This window comes from Scleropages formosus, chromosome 6 (assembly GCF_900964775.1).
Source record: "Scleropages formosus chromosome 6, fSclFor1.1, whole genome shotgun sequence".
Classification (NCBI taxonomy): domain Eukaryota; kingdom Metazoa; phylum Chordata; class Actinopteri; order Osteoglossiformes; family Osteoglossidae; genus Scleropages; species Scleropages formosus.
Window position 1 is genome coordinate 12026037 of NC_041811.1, and position 19854 is coordinate 12045890.

The following is a 19854-nucleotide window of genomic DNA, read 5'->3' on the forward strand; positions in this document are numbered from 1 at the left end:
TTAGGTTCTTTTTAGTTATTTTAGTAACAATTTGTATTTTTTCGCGCAAGTCACAAGCATTTACATAAATAATTTCTGACTGAAGTAAATACATGTCATTTAACACTTCAGTAATATATTTTTAGAAAAAAAAGTAATGCTGAAAAACCCGCTTTCGAAATGATGTGATCGCTCGCGCGCACGATAATAAAACTTCCCCACCCTCCTTTTCGGCAGCGGTAGCTCTGCGGCGCATGCGCTTAATATTGGTATGACCCCTTTCGGTTGCCGTCGCTGTATAGCACATGCGCATTGGATGCTTGACGCCACATTCCCCGCCTGAGCCTCAAAGCCGAAAAACTCGTCTAGGTTTAGTTGGCTACCCTCGGAAAAACAATTAAGAAATTATACAGTCTTTTTTTTATGCGGAACAAAACCAGAAATCACACAATCACTTCGGCATTTTTCGTGTGGATACATATATCCAGCTTTAAAGACCGGCGGCGGTGTGTAAGTACTCTCTGTTTCTGTACATGATATTCGGTTTTTTTTTTTTTTTTAATCGTTGACGTTGGGCGCGCGCTACTTAGCGTCACTGTGTTGTACTGACTGTGTGAGGCAGAGGAGGGGGGAGAAGCAGCAAAGCGCTTCTTTCTCCATGGTTTAGCAAGTGGGTGTATTGATGTGCGAAGAGACTGTGTGTGTGTGTGTGTGTGTGTGTGTGTGTGTGTGTGTGTGTGTGTGTGTGTGTGTGTGTGTGTAGTACGTGTACGTGTAGTACGTGTACGTGTACGTGTACGTGTGTACAGCCCGAGGGGAGGAGGTTCGTTCAGAACAGTGGTGCAGCGAATATGCCAAAAAATCATTGTAATCCGTGAGTGTTTCACTCATCACTGGAACAACCTACGTTGTGATAATTGGAATATCCAAGATACCCATCCTTGTTCTGAAACACTGTTCAATGGACAAGAAGAAACATTTACAAGATACATTCTGTGCAGCTCAGTGAGTCGTGTGGAAGAAGTCAGACGAAGGACATTGCATGCACCTCTATCCCTTCCTGCTAGGACACACTTGCTGATTTTAACAGACATTATTTTATTATCCCTTGCTTATCTGATACCTTTCTCCAAGGAGTCTAATGATGTTATCAACTTTACAGTGATTTACCCATTCATACTGCTGTGTAATTTTTGCTGTGTCAATTCAGGGTGGGTACCTTGATCAAGGGTACTACAGCAGGAAGTGGGATTCAAGCCAGCAACCTTCAGATTGCATGACTGCAGCCCTCACCGGTACACTGTCTGCGCAGTAATGCCTGTTATGGACCATCAGGTGGAGGAGTGATTAGGGCTGTCTCATTTCAAATTCCACCTGCTGGTGTAGGACCCTTGATCAAGGTATTTACCCTCAACTGATACAGTAGAAAATACCCTGCTGTATGAATGGATCAATCATTGTAATGTAGATAAATCAATGGTTATTGGTTAGTATCTGTGAATAGACAGCTGGTAGTGTACTGGTTAGAGCTGTTGCCTTTAGACCCAAGGGTCACAGGTTCGATTCCCACCTCCCGCTGTAGTATCCTTGGGCAAGGTACTTACGCTGAATTGCTCCAGTAAAATTATCCAGCTGTATACAGGGGTAAATAATTGGAAGTAGCTTAACACCAAGTCACTTTGGAGAAAAGAGTTGGCTGAATTAATAAATTTGGATGTAAATGTGTTTAAAAACTCTGCCCTAGTTGAATTAGACTAGTTCTTTAAAAAAAAATGAATCACTGCACTTTTTGGTTCAGCATTTATTTACTGAACCTAATTATGAACTCATGTAACAAGAATGGCTTTTGTCACAGACTTCATCTTTTTAAAGAGACAGTGTTATACATTGTTCTGTATTCTTGCTTCTGTCATCTGCAAGCTCATTCTCTTGAGTTGTTAGACAGTATAAGCATGCTTGTGCACTTCAGGGGTCGCCTGGTGCTGTGTGCGCTGCTGGTGACCAACTGGACTGCGAAGCAGCAGTTAGAACACATTGCATCATCTTCCGAAAGCTTGGTGTAATAACGTTGTTGTTTTCACTGCTTGTTGCAAGTGCTGTATTATCACATAGCCACGGTCAGAGATACAGGGACAGTGTCACTTAGACCCAGAGAATAACTGGATGGAGGCACTTCCATCTTCCAGTGGCCTTGGCCATCACTCCAAGGATAGTGACAAATGTGCTTTTCTGCTGCATGTTTTATTCTAATTTACAGGGTAATTAGTTGTCTAATGCTCATTTTGTAGTCACCACAGTCAAGCTGCTGCTTTTTTCTTTTAATGTCATGTATAAATTAAATGCGGTTTAGCAACACGATAAAGTAACATTACAAAATGTATTCGATAAATATTACAGTTTTGGAATTGACTGTTCAACAGTTGCATAATATGAATCAACCTAAGTGTGTTGATTTAAATGGGTCAAAAACAGTCTTATTTCACCAGTATCTACCTTGTAGGTGGTGCTCTGCTGTTATTCCAGCTCACAGGAAAACGTGAGCAGTTTCTCCATCCTCTCATTTGTCTGGCTTCTAGTTGTGCTCTTCTGGCACCTAATTTTTCCATCTGAGTCCCTGGCCCTGTAACCATGGCAACTGAGGAGAAGAAACCAGAAACCGAAGCGATTAAGGCACAGTCAGCATCGTCTGCCTCAGCAAGCCAGAGCAAGGTAGGAGCAGGGTTACCTGTGGTCCGGCCAGTGTACTGGCTCTCCCCCTTCTGTAACGCATATGGCCAGTGAGAACCAGTCATACCATACAACTTATGTTTTGAGTCATATTTGTACTGGAGTTTTAATGAATGACTTCTATAGCACACAAAATTGTACTTTACCCATCCGTACCATTAAGTGTTTAATGAAGTAATTCAAATTAATTGGAAATTTTAAAAAAAAAATTCAATTAAGCAGCGTTCTCAAGGGTACAAATGGAAGGTCCTTTTCTTTAAACTGAATGTACAACCTGCAGCCAAGTCCCTTAATACCTTAACTAGTATTTGCTAGTGTAAAGGGGAATAAAATCAGTAGACTTTCTGTAATAGTGCTCTTGTGTGAAAGAGGTTTATTTTTCTGTTATTTTCTCTGTTAATGTCCAAGTTGTGTGCCCAGAGCTGTGTGCTATTTTTTTTTTTTTTTAATAAAGTTTCTTTAATCACAGTCATCGTGTTGGTCACTGTTGGCACTGAAAAGTCAGATGACAGAAAAGTTTCAAGCTGATCTTGTTGTAAATGTTTTCTATAGATCCAGGAGGGGGATTGGGACCTGAAAATATATAGATGTATTTAATTCTTCAAGTTGATAATTTGTCTAAAATGGGTATACATCTAATTCTTAATGTCTCTCATGAAACAAATTCAAAGTTCTGCACTTTGAAAATGGTTTCTTGAAGGTTTTTTCTTTGTGAAAATGCTATTTAACTCAGTGAAGGGATGTATTTTTTTTTCTTCTTCCCACGCAGTCGACTCCGGTGAAGCCCAACTACAGTCTGAAGTTCACTTTAGCTGGACACACGAAGGCCGTCTCCTCAGTCAAGTTCAGCCCTAATGGCGAGTGGCTGGCTAGCTCCTGTGAGTCTGTCCCTGTGTCTGCCTCTGTTCCCTACTTGTCATGCCTTTCAGTAACTCAGTATCCCAGGTTTGTGTGAGATGCCATCAACAGACTTTTAATAGATTCAGGAGTCCTTTTCAGTCTTTCTCTTCCACTCAGTTTGTGATTCTTAATGGCTTTGGTTTTGTACCTGTTGAACATGTGTCCCTGTGACAAGTGTCAGCATCTTGCGCTTCAAAGATGCTGAGAAAGTGCATTACAGGATGGTGATTGTGTGTGACTATGGTATACATGCGCCAAGGCAAATGGGTAGAGGTACATAGAGTCCACCCTGTAGGATCCGAACATGAGCTTGAAAACAGTGTGAAAGGCATGAGGCTACTGCATGCACTATGACTGAGCATCTTTTTTTCAACACACAGCTGCTGATAAACTGATCAAAATCTGGGGAGCCTATGATGGAAAATTTGAGAAAACAATATCTGGTCACAAACTCGTAAGTAAACATTTCTGTTACACTATCGATAATCATGGGGGTTCCATGTTAATAATTAATAGTAATTAGTGCTAACATTATTATTGAGATGATGGCCATGGTCTCCATGTGACTGCTGTTCACCTAGGGCATCTCGGACGTGGCCTGGTCCTCTGACTCCAACCTCCTGGTCTCTGCATCTGATGACAAAACTCTGAAGATCTGGGATGTGAACTCGGTGAGGGGTCCAGGGGAACACTGTTGTACTGAGGGGCCAGGAAAACATGGTTTCAGTTTAAAAAAAAAAAAAAATCAAACCCTAATCAGCGGTGTTTGTGTAGAACCCCTGTACAGATTTTTTTTTTTAGTTTGAATTTAAAATTTTCTGTGTATTTCTGCAAATGCTTTAATCCTAAAATCCGCATTATGTGGATGTGCAAATTGTAAGGGAACCTGCTGGTTAATTCTCCGTACCTTAAAAAATATGAAAACGGACCCTTTCAAATTCACATTGCTTATCACTATGGTGATGGTTGTTAAAAATATAAATGCATGATTACCATGGTAACTGCTGAAAATCAGCAGTAAGTGCTCTGTGTGCCACATACTGAGAGGAATTGTCCGACAGTGACACCTGTAGGTCTTGATGTGCATGTTCGGTTCTGTTTCCTTTTGCAGGGGAAATGTTTGAAGACCTTAAAGGGCCACAGCAATTATGTCTTCTGCTGCAACTTCAACCCTCAGTCCAACCTGATTGTGTCCGGATCAGTAAGTTTCCAGCCAAACAAAGAAAAAACTACACTTCTACAGCTGGGTATCTATACTGAAACCATTTTTGGGTGATGCTCTTGGGTTAGAGTCCTGTAACAGCTTTGGGAAGTGAGGCTTGAATTAGCAACCATCTGGGCATTCACATTCCACGGTGCTCACAGATGAGCAAGGTAGGGTGTTGATGCGTGTTTGTCTCGACAGTTCGATGAAAGCGTACGGATATGGGATGTCAAAACGGGCAAGTGCTTGAAGACCTTGCCGGCCCACTCGGACCCTGTTTCCGCGGTAAGGGTTGTTCATGTGTCAAACAGGAAAATGCTCACCATTGATGGCATTGACCTGATCACCTGCTGGTCTCAATGTGGCCTAGGTTCATTTCAACAGAGATGGTTCCCTCATCGTGTCCAGCAGTTACGATGGTCTTTGGTGAGTGCGTGTCCTTAAATTAATTCGGAGCTGCTCACCAGAGCAGGCGCAACGCTACACCTGTCTGTAAGGAGAAACCGTCTCAAAAGCTGCTTCTCCTTCTCTCCTTTGTGCGTTCAGTCGAATCTGGGACACAGCATCTGGACAGTGTCTGAAAACACTGATAGGTGAGAGCACTTTCCCTTTTGTGTTATATATGTTATTTAATACAACTGGAATGTCTTTAACCGCCACAAGGTGACAGCCGTTGGAATTTTTTAATCACACCTGTAGGCAGTTTTTCACTTTAATTAAATGTGTTCATTGAGCTTGTAAGTGGAACTGTGACAACTGTGTCCTTGACAGATGATGATAACCCTCCAGTGTCATTCGTGAAGTTCTCTCCCAACGGCAAATACATTTTGGCTGCCACCCTTGACAAGTGAGTGACTGCTTAGGGAAAACTTTTAGTGGAATGGTCAACTGTCCACAAGGTTAAAATGTGTGTATGTACAGGAGGTCCTCTTCATGTGACCACCACTCATTTTTGAAACCAGACTGGGTAACGTGTCCAGCTGCCTGTGGAGTTCTATTGACACCATGTTCCATGTGGTCAATAATTGTGTACGTTACTGAAAAGTGCAGTTACTGTACTATAACTGTATTAGTCATACAGTACCATAAACAGCCTCACTGCCAACTGTTCTTCCAAAGAAATGCATTATACAGAGCTCATGAGCTACACAATGCAATTGCTAGTAGTAATAAGGGATGGAAAAAGTCCAGATGTCCATGTTTGTGGAGAGAACAGAGGTGCTGTTGTTGGTGCTTGCGCTGCCCCTTGAATATTGTTGTACACTTTTGGCTGTGCTCAAGATCTTTTGACTGCTTTTCAGAGATGTAAATATGTCAGATTTTTTTTTAATTTTATTTATGGGCAGGATGCTGGAAAAGTAAATTGTAGTTTTATAAATGTCAGATCAAGACACAGCATTGTGTAGCTTTCTGTAAAAGTCGACAATTGCCCTTTGACATGTGTCCTGGTTTAATAGTACGATTATAGGAGTGCTTCCCCACTTGGGTAGGAGCCTTCAATACAGGATTGTGGCACTGCTGTCTGATACTATACACTCCTTGAATTCTCTACATTAGACTCAAGTGGTTCAGCTTGTTAAAACTGCTCTCTTCCTGTCTACAGCACCCTCAAACTGTGGGACTACAGCAAAGGAAAGGTAACTGTTTTACTTTAATATAACTGCCTGCAGTAAAACAGTAACACTGAGACCTGAGTGTTCCACAAAGTACTAACAGTGTAAAAAGTGTTAGGGTTGTCAGTTAAAAAGGTCTTAGTCATCAGTGGATGCAGTACGGTAAGCTTTCCTTGTGGTTTTTTTTTTTTTTCCCCCCCTAGTGTTTAAAAACATACACCGGACACAAAAACGAGAAGTACTGTGTGTTCGCCAACTTTTCAGTCACTGGTGGCAAGGTAAGTGGGGCTCTTCACAACTTTCACTCATGTAGCTGCTTTGAGCCAGTTGGTCTACAGTCTTTCAGCACTGTGAGCAGAGACCTGAGCTCTAAGGTGTTGTACTGACTGCAAACTCCTGCTTCTCCTACGCCTCTCCCAGTGGATCGTGTCAGGATCAGAAGACACCATGGTATACATCTGGAACCTTCAGACCAAGGAGATTGTACAGAAATTACAGGGTCACACAGGTGAGGTGCAGGAGTGTACATGCTGACATGTGTCTTAGGTTCACTAATGCCCTTTGAGCATTTACATTTACTCGTTTAGCAGATGCTTCTCTCCAAAGCATCGTGCAACTTGGGAGTAAACAAAAGAGCTTTTGATTAATATTTGACAGCTTGCAGTCTAGAAGTAGCCTAGAAAGATTTTAAGTTATGGATGCTTAGATGGAATGAGAGGTTTTTCCCTGAAGGTGCCACCTTCCCATTTCGAGTGAAGCCAAGAGGAATCCTTTGTCTGCTCACCATCTCCATCTCTCCTCTGTTTTTCTACTTGTGATAGATGTGGTGATCTCCACTGCCTGCCACCCCACAGAGAACATCATAGCATCGGCAGCGCTGGAAAACGACAAAACCATCAAACTGTGGAAGAGCGATTGCTAAGCTTGTGACGTGCAAGCTCTTTTATTTCATTTTTTCCTTTAATTTTTATTTTCTTGGAAAAAAGTGGACTTCATGCCAGACAGATCACACGTGACCCATAAGCCCTGTGAGAGAGGACTGGTCGGGCAGCGGGAGGGGAAAAAAGCAAAACTCGAGTCCAGAACACAGCTGCCAAACCTCCCGCACTGAGAACCTCTAATCGTCTCAGCCTTATTCGTAACGGGACATGTCACTGACAAAGGTCTTAACTTCTAATTTCTCAGACATGTTGGTACATTATTCCCCTTCTCTGATTTGAATTCATTCAAGTACTCGGCTGTATTTAGAGAAGCACAGCCCAGCTCTTGGTTCTCTGAGAGCAGTTGTCTGAAAGTAGCAGTTATTTGCATGGGCAAAATTATTTAGCAGTTTTGACATTATATACCATACTACATTATCGCTGAAAGCCTCTCTTTTCCCTGTGGGGTGTTCTTTTGCTCCATGGACCTGCACTAGTGCCGAAAATCAAAATGCTGTGGTGAAATTGCGCACAGGATGTGGGACTTACGGCTGCAGCCGCCTTAAGCAAAGCCCAGATCCCCAAAATGTTTCCATTGTTGTGTGTTTTTTTTTTTTTTTTTTTTTTTTTTTCCCCCCTTCTTCTTTTTTTGGGTGGTGGGGTGCTTTTTGTGTGCTGTGACTCTAACCTATGTGAGCAAAAATGGATTTAATTCCATCAAGATTGAAGTTCTTCATGCCCATATCTAACCATGAAAGTAAAGAAGAATTTATCTGTTAATATACATCTTATTAAATATTTCCAAAGGCATTTCAAAGAACGCAAGCCACGCGGTGAGTGTACCTCTGCTGAGTACGCATCAAACTCGCGTGTGGTTGCGACAGGTGCAATGGGAGAAAGAAATGTCTTCGAGTCCAGAAATGACAGGTTAGTGCCATACGGATATGAGTGTCACGTGAAGGGAGATGGAGATGGTTGGTTGTCGCACTTGACTCTGCTTTAACTAGAAGTCTAGGTCTAAACTTGCAACTAACCTAATGTGTATTGGAGGCGTTTACCACTGTACGGAGGTATTGGGGGACAATGTGCTCCTTCAGTGCATTGTGACAAGATTTTTTTTTTTTTTGGCTGCATGTGCTGGCAAGCAAGAATGGACAGTATGTCACAGTCGTTCACCGCTTTTGGTTGTACTACACCAGGATTCACCGTAGTAGTTTCATACTCTGAATAAAATGAATGAGCTGCCATGTTGCGCTGAAAGGTTTAAATCCCACCTTCTACTGTAGTACCCCTAAGGAAGGTACTTACTCTGAATTGATGCAGTTAAAAATTACCCAGCTGTGTAAATGGGTACATCGCTGTAAGTCACTTCAGAGAAAGGCTTCAACTGTATGAGTAAATATTTTTTTTCTTGAACTGCTCTGAGCTGATACTAAACTTTGCCTGGGGAATTTCTTACCAAATGAAGACATGCTAGAGAAGATCTCCCTCACCATAAAGCTATCAAGGAGAGAAAACGAAGAAAGAACAGCGATTAAAAGTGAAAGCAGGAGCACACTTGGTGTGTTTATGTTCTTCACAGCAGCTCTGAACCTACCTGTAAGCGAAGTGTCCGAAAAAGCACATCAGCCTTGTCTAGAAGCTGCACGGACCTTTGAAGGCCTTCACACTGCAGGCGAAACCAAGTGACACACTTATACGAAGGTGTTTCAAAAGCAGTGTTTTCACAAACGAGTTACACAATGTGGGAACTTGCTATACTGTAAGATGTGTGTGTGTGTGTGTGTGTGTGTGTGTGTGTGTGTGTGTGTGTGTGTGTGTGTGTATATATACATTTGAAGAAGGTGATTGCAAGAAGCTTATGTTCTTGTTTAGCTACTTTCTACTGCTGTAACCTCTTAATCCTGCCGTCTGTGTCCGTTGTTGGAAACACGCTGGAGGTCCAGCTTGGGACCTGGGGACTTTACGGCAAATGACAGTTTCACATTCTGTAAAGGTTCTCCTCGATGTCTCTTGGAGTACAAGGAACTTGCCCTTATGCCTAGAAAACAAGACCATCCGGTTACTTTGGATATGTCTGCATCCAACTTGTGACTATTTACCACGTTTTGTTTTTCTTACGCTTTCTAATTCTCGTTTAATAATTGCAAGAGAGCTCTGATATAAAAAAGCTACTTTTACAAATGTGGTGCTTTAAACTTGCTTCTGAACATTGCAGATGTAGCCGATATGTCAGTTTCCCAACCGGGCTGATTATATGGTTTCTGACCTGTGGCAGCTGGGTTAAATATTTTATCATTTCACTGAATGGGCAAAGTATGTCACATATCATTGTTATTCGTGTCAACTCTGTCGTTTGTTTCCTACAATCATCCTGGTTTACTGCACTGGAGGGTCCTCATTTGCATTGGTGCTCATTCAAATTCAAGACTCATTGAATACAGAACGTGTGACAAGCGGTGCACTACCTTGCTGTGACCCCTTGTCACTTTATTCCCGTACAGCACAGAAGTTCACTGCATCCATCCACCAAGCTCAATGTAGACTTTCTGTTCAAGTACATTGTTTCAAAATATATATTGTATATACACCCTACCTTCCTCATGTAGCAGTGAACATCATTGTTTACTTTTATGTATCTTTTAGCTCTAGCTACACAAAATGCAACACATTGTGCTTGGTTTGGGTACAGTTAGCGTTGGGGGAAACCCTCAAGTGGTCAAACCTCTTGCTGGAATGCCTTTCTGGTGCTGAAGGACGTCCAAGACACTAGTGTTGACAGCAATGGCGGCATGAACTCTGTACCTGTATTGACATGAAGCAGTCTGGATTTTGTGAACATGTATTTTGGCAGTTCTAACCTGTAACTCAATAAAACTGAATTTTTATTTTTTATTTATTTTCTTTCAAGTGCTCCAGGATGGGGAGTGATAATGGCAAAAGGGTGATGACTGAAGATGTGTTCCTGTGCTGCCCTACATGAGACACAACCGCTGAAGGTTTTAGTGTGTTCGGCTGCACAGACGACACAAACGCTGCTGTATTTAAATTTTTAATAACTTTTCTCCTTTTTCAATGAAAGAATGTTATAGAGGTTCCCACAAAGAACAGCTGACACATTGTCTTGAAAATAGAAAAGGACAGATTTAAAAGGAGACAGAAAAAAAATGAAACACGAAAGATTAACAATGGTAACTGCTGATCGCGAACTTTTACCCTTTAAATTCACTTTCAGTACGAAGTGTTGTGTATGACCGCCATTTACAGAAACTGTGTGTGCAACAGCCCACAGACTGCAAATTAAGAAATGTATTTATAAGCCGGGAGGGAAACAATTTACATTTGTACAAAAATATATATTTTTTTTCTGTTGATGTTTTACTATCACTGAACTAAAGCAAACGGACATGGGGGGGGGGTCTCTCAGCCGTTCCTCATCAGGTTAGACAGAACGTGTGGCCAAGCAACAAATATACAACAAGGTTCTCCTTTGAAACACATCCGCCAGGATGCGGTGATGTGATTGCGAGGGTTTTCGCGAAACCCTCGGATGCTGGTATGTCATCTTTTTTGTAGAACTCGGAGGTGCTGGTAGAGTGCTCGGCGCTGGGTTTAGGAGCAGGGACTCAAAGCCTCGCGCTAAGGCCTAAAAAGAACGGGAAAAAAAGGCCCTAAAAACACTACAATGATACACTACAGTTTACTGTTCTAGCCTGGTTTAGCCTAGTTGAACTCATGGTTTTCTCCCTCTTCCTTAGGGTTACCAGTGACATTGAACAGATTTACATATAAATATACATACATATACATATAGACAAAATATAGCTTTATGGTACGAATAAAGCATTCATGTGTTCAGTAATTATCGATTGAGAGGACTGCTCTCTCTCAGTTTTTTCAAGTCTGTCTTGAGAGAGATCCTTCACTGCGCTCTTACATGCTAGTACTGTATATGGCTTTAATGTAGTTGGGGACACCCAATGTGTAACTGTGTTTAGGGTGCTGAAAACATGTAGCCGTTCAGCCGTTAGTTATTAATAACTGCTTGTCCATCCAATGCAGGGTCATGGGGGTCCAGAGCCTGTCCCAGAAACTTAGGGTACATTGCGGAGGGGATGCAGGTCCATCGCAGGGAAATTACATACACTTATTCGCTCTTACATTCACACATAATTCAGGGCACAACTTTAAGGCAATTTAGTCACCGATTCATCCGAAACATGTTTTTTAAGTCCGGAAAGAAACCGGATGCTTAAAATACATTTAAAATACATTTTAAATGAGCCGGTTACACCTCTATAAAAATACCTCTATTTTTTTTTTTTTAAAACAAGGTGTCACTTTTTTCAAACTCTACTCAGATGATGTAAAAAAAAAAAAAAACTGAAGTCCAAACTGGCAACATCACTGAAAATTGTCAAAGTCATAACGAGATTGTTTTCTTTGAACAACCACACTTTTGATGCCTTAACAGCCAAAGCAGGCAAACGGTGGCCCTGTGTGACAGCAGCGGTCCTCATTTTCCATTTATGCCATTTTTAACAAAAATAAATTTAGTAGTCAATCGAATCAGGTTTATTGTTTACAAATCTGTGAAGTCGTAATGTATAATTTGCTCTTTAAATGAGTGCCGAATATGTATTCTACACCAGTAACTTTTTCGTTTGCATTTCCTTCTAGCCATTTCATAGTGGCACACAAATTATATTTCGTTGTTTTTACAAAAGGGCCACAGATATTCAAATTAACGGGTAAGGAGCCCTTTTGTCGATCTAAGGACTGGAAAAAAAACCCTTGCTTGGTGTCACAGCCACCAAACAAGCATCCCCATAAAAGGAAAAAAGAGGACAGAAATACCCTAAGCTGTTTTCTTTAAAACAAACCGTGAAATGAAGCCGTTCCAGTAACAACCCACTAATTATCTTTTAAACGGGTGAGCATTACAAACCAGGTAAGTAAACATCATCCTGTCACACCAGCAAAACTGTTAATTTTGGCGACCGACTCTACACCGTGAATCGCTTTTCTTTAATTTATTGCTGAATTCTCACCATTTTTGCTTGCAAAACCAATTCAGCTGCTAGAAAGAACTTCACCGAACAAAGTCCTGGAAAATGATTTCTCTAGTTCTGTACTTGTACAAAATTCAAGCAAGTGTCTCGTTCCTCCACTAGTGGGCAGTAAAAGCTCTCCCATTGCCTTTCCTACTGCCTTTCCCATTGCCTTTCATTCCCGCTCCTTCCTGCTTCCATGCCGCTGCTCACACGCACATCCTCCCTCGCCTGATATTACTGGACAAAACAGAACAGATCATCTTTGGACATGTCGCATACATACGTGCGCAAAAACATAATTGTGAATATGAAGTAGAGTCTGGGCTGTGTGCTAAGGTGGAGGTGCAAGTGGGTGTTCGTGAAGGTGTTTGAGTTGCCGTGAAAGTGACACCCAGCAGGTGTGCGTGTCTAGATGCTCACAATGAATTCTGCTTGAACCAGGGTCGGGTGGGGGGGCGGGGGATGACACCTCAACTTCCCCCTCGAGCGCCGTCCCGCTGCCCCACCGAGGTAGACTGCGCAAGGTGGCGACGCTACTACGGAATGGATGGATGAGGGAAATCGCAAAGGTTCTGCCGCACAGGCGCCGCTTCTTCGGAGTAGCGCCCCCTGGTGGACAGTGTTGAACTTCTGCCCCATGGATTCGGGGATGAAACGGGGAAGGTTGGCGTAGCTTCGTCAACACGTACTGGGACACCTGGCGTCAAAGCGATGTGTTCCCATGCGACGCTGCCAGGCTCTGCGGTGGCAACGGGGTCAAACGGAGCTTCTGTGGGCGGGGTTACAATCTTTCTGGCATCCTAGCTCATTGGTGAAGGAAGTCCGACGTGCTTGCTCATGGGCGTGGCGCGCTAGACGGCCACGAAGCCCTCTGCCGTCCACTTCGGCACAAGGTCCCTGAGAAAGGGGCCCCGCCCAGCGACAGTAGGGTAGAATCGTGCTCCACTGCTGCCTCTTGAGTTTCCTTCGCAAACGGCGAAGTGGCCCCGGCTTCCAGCCACCCCAAGCGCTCTCCCGCCCCAGCTTCTAACCGAAGGCGAGACTCGCGACCCGCGCCCGCAGCGCTGTCGCGCAACTGTTCCGACAAACGCTCGGCATCCTATGACAAAACCGCGGCACGTGACATTACCTGTAAACACACGCATCGGCGCAGAACATGCGATCTCTCCCGCAGACCTTCACGCTCGAAAGCTGATGAACGGACGCGTCGCATTCCCCCCATCGGTGGGACTCGAGCCCACGGTCCTCTGCGCTCGCATGTTTGCACAAGGTAGAAAACAGACCCACTGAGACGCGATGAACTCGACGCATTGGAAACGTATGAAGAAGCGAAGAGGGAGGTTCCGCGCGCTCGCTTACGTCACTTGTCAATCCGATGTCATCAGTCCATAGAGAGGGTTAGAGGACCCTCCTTCACAATAAGGAGGCGCCACCAGGCCACGCCCCCGCGGCGCCCCACTATGTCATTTGGTGCGGGGCTTCCAGCATCTCCATGAGGAAGGTGTCGATGGGCGTGTCTCCTATGAGCTTGAAGAAGAATAGGTGCTCCAGACACTTGAGGCCTATGGAACGCAGAGCAGGCAGTCGTAGTAACAGCTTGGCAAACCTGTGGTGAGGGGAAACCAGGTGGACAGCCAGTCACAATACAGGACCTGCGAACTTCCCAAAGGACAGCCAGTCAGACTTGAGGACCCTGGAGCTCCAGGGGGAAGAGCTGATCAGACTCGAGGACCTCCACGTTCTTCGGCGTCTACGTAGCACTTCTTACCGTTACTCCTCCGTCCGCTCCAATAATCTGCCCTGAGGTGACTTTTAACCCGGTGCTCTGCGTCTACACAGTGTCATACAGTTACGCTCCTATGGCGTCGTGGCCTTTGCATTTCTGTACCATTGTGACTCCCGTTACACAGGCGCTCTGCTTACGTTTGCAGCGCTTCTCAACTATTCTTAGCTTCAAATGCCTTTTCCGAAGAAGATGCGAGACACGAGACATCGAGGCCCTGCCGGCTACGTAAATATGCAAAGGCCGATTAGATACGGATGGCCTTTAGAGTCGCAATTACTGATAATCCGTGAGACCGAAGCTTCGCTGCGTGTCTGGATGCCATTTGCGTACAACACAAGATCTGATGAGCAGGGAAAGGAAGGAGGGCGAGGAGGAAGAAGAGAAGGAGCCACTTGACATACCGCCCTGGTTGATCCGGGTACTTCTGCTTGCAGTAGGTCTCCAACGAGGCGTACACCTTCTCCCTCAGAGCTTCTACCTCGCTCGGGTTTGACAGGCCTTTGGAGTCTGCAGGAGGTTCACCGTGACGGCATTTCAGTTAGTTCCGGTTGGTCGTTCGCCGATTTTTGCCCATTTTTTTTTAATCTTACTTTTTTAACCCTAAAAAGCTAAAGTGTAGAATTTTGCACAAAGTTATTAATTATCTTTATAGGGTTTTGCTACGCGGATATACTGCACGTGGTGCAGTCAGTAAGTTGTATGACTGGCCACCGTGCGACGCTGCCTTTCCGCAGGCACAGATGGCAGCGTTCGAATTTATTCACTGTGCCATGTACACTGTCATACTGTACAGCGGGGCACTGAGGAAGTGTAACCATACCAGCTAAATATGCAGACATCTTACTAAACTGGACCTGTATGTAACACGCCTAACGCGCCGACACTAATTCTTAACACACGTGTGACAAACACGTCCAGGACCGCAGCACTTCTCCGCACACAGCGGCCTGTCGGCTGAAGGCTTGAACAGCTTGGCTACGTACAGGAGCCTAGTACCCCTGACTTCTGGGCAGAAGATCAGGGCTTTGGATTCAGTGTAATCATCTCAACTTATCAGGCAGGAGGACCAAAAACATCAGCAAACAGGGGGGGGGGGAGCGGCTCGGGCTTGCCTGGACACCGGAGGGACACATCTCCACCTCGTTGTTCCTATGTTAGGGTTGTTGTGCGATGGTACGAACAGTGACTCTGTAGGTATGTGGTTGTGTACCTGGGTTGAAGAGGACGATGGCCCGAAGACAGCCCAACTCCGTCTTGTCCATCTGCATGTCCCGCATCTTGGACACGAGCTCTGTGAGCACTCTGCGCACGCACAAGGGCAAACATGGGTCATGCAGCGTGTGACTCGTTCCGAACGCGGCGCGACCGCTTCCCCGCGAAGCCGTTTCATGCCTTTAACAATGTAAAACACTAGAGACACCGAGACCGACGACGTTACTGTTCCCGGGCTCGGCACGTCCTGTCCGTGACCGGAAGGAGCACCGGCGGAGCAGCGCGGGTACGTATTCGAACCGGTCGTCCTCGGCTTGACGGAATGTTTACTCCTACGGTGACACGACCGCCCTGCGCCAGCCGACATCTGTCTTTCGCGCAGTCAGAGGACAACGGTCATCGTGGCGCTCTCATGAATTCAATTTGCCCGGCGGAACAATAAGGGCAGGAAGATAGGAGAGCTTGAGTTAACTACGTCTTTAGTTTGGAAGAAGCTCCTTAATGCTGCTGTTCCAAGAAGACGCTGTCAATCCCTGCCCCATAAACTTTCCCAGATTAACGCAAAGATGTAATCCATCCGCCGAAACGGTCGGGAAGTAATTTAATCACGACGCCCAGCTTCCTGCAGGAGGACAGAAAGGACTTTCGGTCCGAGCGGGTGAACAAGGGTTAAGCACTGCATCGAAAGGACACCGAAGCAACTCTCCCCCCCTCAGGGGGCAGATTGAAGTCTGTATTAAATTACATGTCTATAAAGCCAATGTAAACCAATGACCAATGTAGACAAAGGTCCGCTTCTCTCAGAGTCCAGGGCAAAGGGGCACTAACCTGTCGAATATGGCCCCGACGCCTGCGCTGTGGGCGCTGTTGCGGTGCACGTGGAGACCCGTTGCCAGGAGGATACCGTCCTTCACGGCTATCGAGCGGTGGGAGAAGGAAGCGATGAGCAGTTCATTCCACCCTGCAGGGGAAACACAACGGTAAGATAGGATGGAAAGGGGGGCATCTTGTTGCAGAGCGGCAAATGTTTGCTGAATTAACACCGAACCGCCGTGAGGGAACAAACACCGCGAGGTGCTTCTCGAGGTTCCGAGAACCTTTTTTTTGCGTTCTACATTTCCGATGTCGCGACATCGTCGTCGGTTCGGTCCGGCCCACTCAAACACCCACAATCCTCGCTGTAGTCCGGTACAGAGAGGAAGAAAAGGAGGAGGAAACCTGAACTGAGATGAGGAGTGACGGAAGGGGCTTCTTCAGCTTCTTCATCTGCCTGGCAACGCTCCACCTTTTCCCCAAAGCACAAAACGCCCGGGATGCTTTCGTCCGTGAGGCGGAGGAACTCGCTCCGGCTATTAATAGAGTCACTCCGCGGAGAGTGCTCTCGGATGAAGGCGCTCGGTAAGGTCACCGCCCCTAGAAAGGGTCCCGCGGTGTCCGGGAGGTGGCATCTGGAGAAGCCGACGGCCCTCTTCCATCGGCCGGCGTCCACCATGTGCTTTGTGTCAATATGAACGATCGGGTCAGCCTAACCCTATGTCAACAAGTAGGGCCACGCTCGCCGGCTGCCACTTTGCAGACCCTCCTCGAACGTTGCCTCGTCAAAGACGGCCGCGTTCTGCCAGATCTGCTTGGGGAGAGCAGTTAGATGTGCCGTGTAAAAGCCACACGCAACTCTGTGCAACAAATCTGCGTATCTACACCGGACCTGGCGCGCAGTGGCACTTGAACACGGCGCTCCCGCTTTAACTGGGAACGTTCATGCTGATGCTTCTTCTTCACCATCACGCGAAGAAATAAATTTAGTTTATAAGGCAGTGGAAACTATTCTGTCACCAAGTCCCCTCTTTTCTCTTCGGTGCCTCACAACTCCAGACCTTCGCATCTTTGGTCACAGAAACTACAAACCCACACACAAACACACTCTTACAGTTCGGTGAGCGAAACCGGAACGGCAAAAACGGCACCACAAAACGATCCTATCGAGAATCGCCACGCGAAACATTATAGGAAATGTCCCAGATGTTCTTCACTGTGACAGATGATATAAGGCAAGATACATAAGTGCTTGTTGGCAAAGCCTTTCCAAATATAAGACCGCTCTTCCATCGCCAGGAGCGTTTGTCATGGGAAAATGTGTTTCAGGTATGTACCCAGTAAGGCCTTCATTTTCTGTAAATAGAGCCAAAGAACAGGCTGGTGAGTGACTAATAAGAAATGACAGGAAAGCTTGCGTTACCATGGAAACTTAATTTTGAGTGCTCCGCTGGTCTTGGAATTAAGACATTTCAGCAGGTAGGGCTGACATTTAAAATCTCAAGCGCAGAACTCTTGGTACTTAAGGAGAGTTCTGGGAAAACACGCCATCGTTCCCTCTCCCCCTCTACCTCTGTCCCTCTTTGTTTGCAACTCTCACCCTCCCTGCCAAGCCTCATGCGCGAAAGAAGAAACTCATTTAGCCGATGTGTTCGTCCAAAGCAACTTACGATTTTTGATAATTAACCTTACAATTATTTATCCATTCGTAAATCAGGGTAAGCACCTTGATCGAGGGTGCTACGGCAGGAGAGGGATTCAATCGTGGGTCCTGCAGTTCCGAGGTGACGGCTCTAACCGCCACCCGCTGCACAAACGTCCAGAAAACCGCACGTTGCGTCTCGCTGTGATTGATTAGTTGCAAGTGCGTTTGGACTCCCTGCGCTGTACAAACCTGGCCGTGTCGCTTGCACAAAATGCCCTGACCACACAGCCAAGACTACGACATAACTGTGGCGGATGGAGAAACGATGAAGCGGGGCCCACGAATTTGCGCCGATGCTGGGCTTTTAACTCAAAAAGTGAGAGCGTTATATTCAGTCACATTGTGTTCTTTTCTAAAATAACAAGGATACAAATACTCACTCTCACACACACACACCGTCTGAAGCCGCTTGCCCCAAGTGGGGTCGCGACGAACCGGAGCCTAACCCGGCAACAGAGGGCGCAAGGCCGGAGGGGGAGGGGACGCACCCAGGATGGGACGCCAGTCCATCGCAAGGCACCCCAAGCGGGACTCGAACCCCAGACCCACCGGAGAGCAGGACCCGGTCAAACCCGCCATCCCAGCACACCCCCAGTATAAATACTAAAAAGTCAAAAATGATCTTTAGCTAAAGAGGAAGAACTGAGCGCCTTGTTACAGTAAACGTGATGCATAAACAATTTCTGAACTAAATAAACACAAAGATTACACGGTCATTTATAAAGTGAACAACAATTCATTCGGTCCTGCGGAATATATTTACCAAGAAGAATAATAACGGACGCCGAGATGGAGACGAGCGCTCCGACTGGCGTACCTGCTCGAAGGAGGATGACCTGGTCGTCCAGCGGCAGCTCGGAGAAGTGCGGGATCCTCTTGGCCCACTCGACCAGCGTGAAGAGCTGCTTGTCGGCTGCCTGGCAGATGTTGGTCACGGGGTCGTTGGGCTGCGGTGGGGTAGACAGCACAGAGCGGGCAGTGAGAGTCTTAGTAGCACAGATGGATCTGGATGACCAGGAAGAGCACAGATTCACGGGGGTTCCTGTTCCAGTAACGATGGGCACACACCTAACAGACGTCAGGCCAGCCTTCACGTGTGCCGTCCAGCATCTGTACATAACTCCACTGAGTACACACACACACACACACACACACACACACACACACACACACACATTGACTGAAACCCATTGTTCCAAGCGGTGTTGCGGCGAGCTGGAGCCTAACCCGGCAATAGAGGGCGTAAGGCTGGAGGGGTAGGGGGCACACCCAGGACGGGATGCCAGTCCATCGCAAGGCACCCCAAGCGGGACTCGAACCCCAGATCAAAGTTGTTACAGCCATGACAACAGGCATTATCAATCACCATCAGTGCTTCTCTTGTCAAGTCAAAAACACTGGACACCTGTTGAAAAAACAGCGGTTGGCGATGTAAGTTGGGGTGTGCTCTGAGATGAAGAACTGAAGATGAAGGAGGAGAGGACAAGAAACATCTGACCGAGGTTGGAGGAGCTGCAGAACTCTGCTCGGAGCCTCAGTCCTCCCTCCCGATGGCCTAACAGCAAGGCTCAAACGTGCCGGGATACGGAATCAAAACCCGCCTCAAAAAGCCAAACAGCAGGAAGACAAAACAAACAGCGAAAGTGCAGCAGGAAATACCTGCAGGGAAGGAGAAAAAAGAATGAGTCTGAGGGCCGCAAGGGCGGACGGGGTTTTATTCATCCTCTGGGCTTGAAACCGGCCGGGGGACTCACGCGGAGATGTCTCTCGGCAAGGGATTTACCACACCGTGCAGAATGCGGGTGGTGAAAAACGCCCGCCAAAGAGGACTTTGTAAAAACGCGGGTCCCACATAGTCGCGTTTCCAAGGTGACGGTGAGGAAGGCATCGGCCGCTCACGCCCGAGTTAAAACGCGGGCCGGGTCGGCCCGGCGAGCACGT

General features: G+C 46.0%; 2 protein-coding genes across 12 annotated transcripts in view; one reads left to right on the forward strand and one right to left on the reverse strand.

Annotated features, from left to right (window-relative positions):
* The first annotated feature begins 48 nt into the window (after positions 1-48).
* LOC108927192 (WD repeat-containing protein 5) lies at positions 49-8663 on the forward strand. Of its 5 annotated transcripts, none has more exons than XM_018740306.2 (15): positions 49-489; positions 1190-1379; positions 2480-2688; positions 3476-3584; positions 3987-4060; positions 4188-4277; positions 4718-4807; positions 5012-5095; positions 5181-5236; positions 5357-5403; positions 5582-5657; positions 6414-6447; positions 6627-6701; positions 6844-6931; positions 7245-8663. In XM_018740306.2, the coding sequence occupies exons 3-15, from the start codon at positions 2608-2610 to the stop codon at positions 7343-7345; spliced, it is 1005 nt and encodes a 334-aa protein (XP_018595822.1). In that variant the 5' UTR covers positions 49-489; positions 1190-1379; positions 2480-2607; the 3' UTR covers positions 7346-8663. The 5 variants fall into 5 exon arrangements, with proteins under 5 accessions (XP_018595822.1, XP_018595823.1, XP_018595821.1 ...); XM_018740307.2 differs by having other exon boundaries at positions 2556-2688; XM_018740305.2 differs by lacking the exon at positions 1190-1379.
* A 2048-nt stretch (positions 8664-10711) lies between these two features.
* The window catches only part of LOC108927205 (retinoic acid receptor RXR-alpha-A-like), a 139949-nt gene continuing 130806 nt past the window's right edge, over positions 10712-19854 (reverse strand). For 3 of the 7 annotated variants that reach the window (XM_018740326.1, XM_018740330.2, XM_018740327.2), the window contains exons 7-10: positions 18731-18860; positions 16224-16356; positions 15394-15485; positions 13946-14690 (exon numbers count right to left, since the gene is read on the reverse strand). In XM_018740326.1, the coding sequence (XP_018595842.1) occupies positions 14428-14690; positions 15394-15485; positions 16224-16356; positions 18731-18860 (618 nt within the window). In that variant the 3' untranslated portion in view covers positions 13946-14427. Of the gene's footprint in view, positions 14691-15393; positions 15486-16223; positions 16357-18730; positions 18861-19854 lie in introns of all 7 variants that reach the window. The other 4 variants (XR_001965574.1, XR_001965572.2, XR_001965573.1 and 1 more) reach the window with 4 other exon arrangements.

Excerpts from the sequence above, each read along its gene's own strand:
- LOC108927192 (XM_018740306.2), top strand. The coding sequence starts at position 2,608 with ATGGCAACTGAGGAGAAGAAACCAGAAACCGAAGCGATTAAGGCACAG. Across the intron at positions 4,278-4,717 it reads AGATCTGGGATGTGAACTCG|GGGAAATGTTTGAAGACCTT; the intron begins GTGAGGGGTCCA and ends TTCCTTTTGCAG. Across the intron at positions 5,237-5,356 it reads AGCAGTTACGATGGTCTTTG|TCGAATCTGGGACACAGCAT; the intron begins GTGAGTGCGTGT and ends TTGTGCGTTCAG.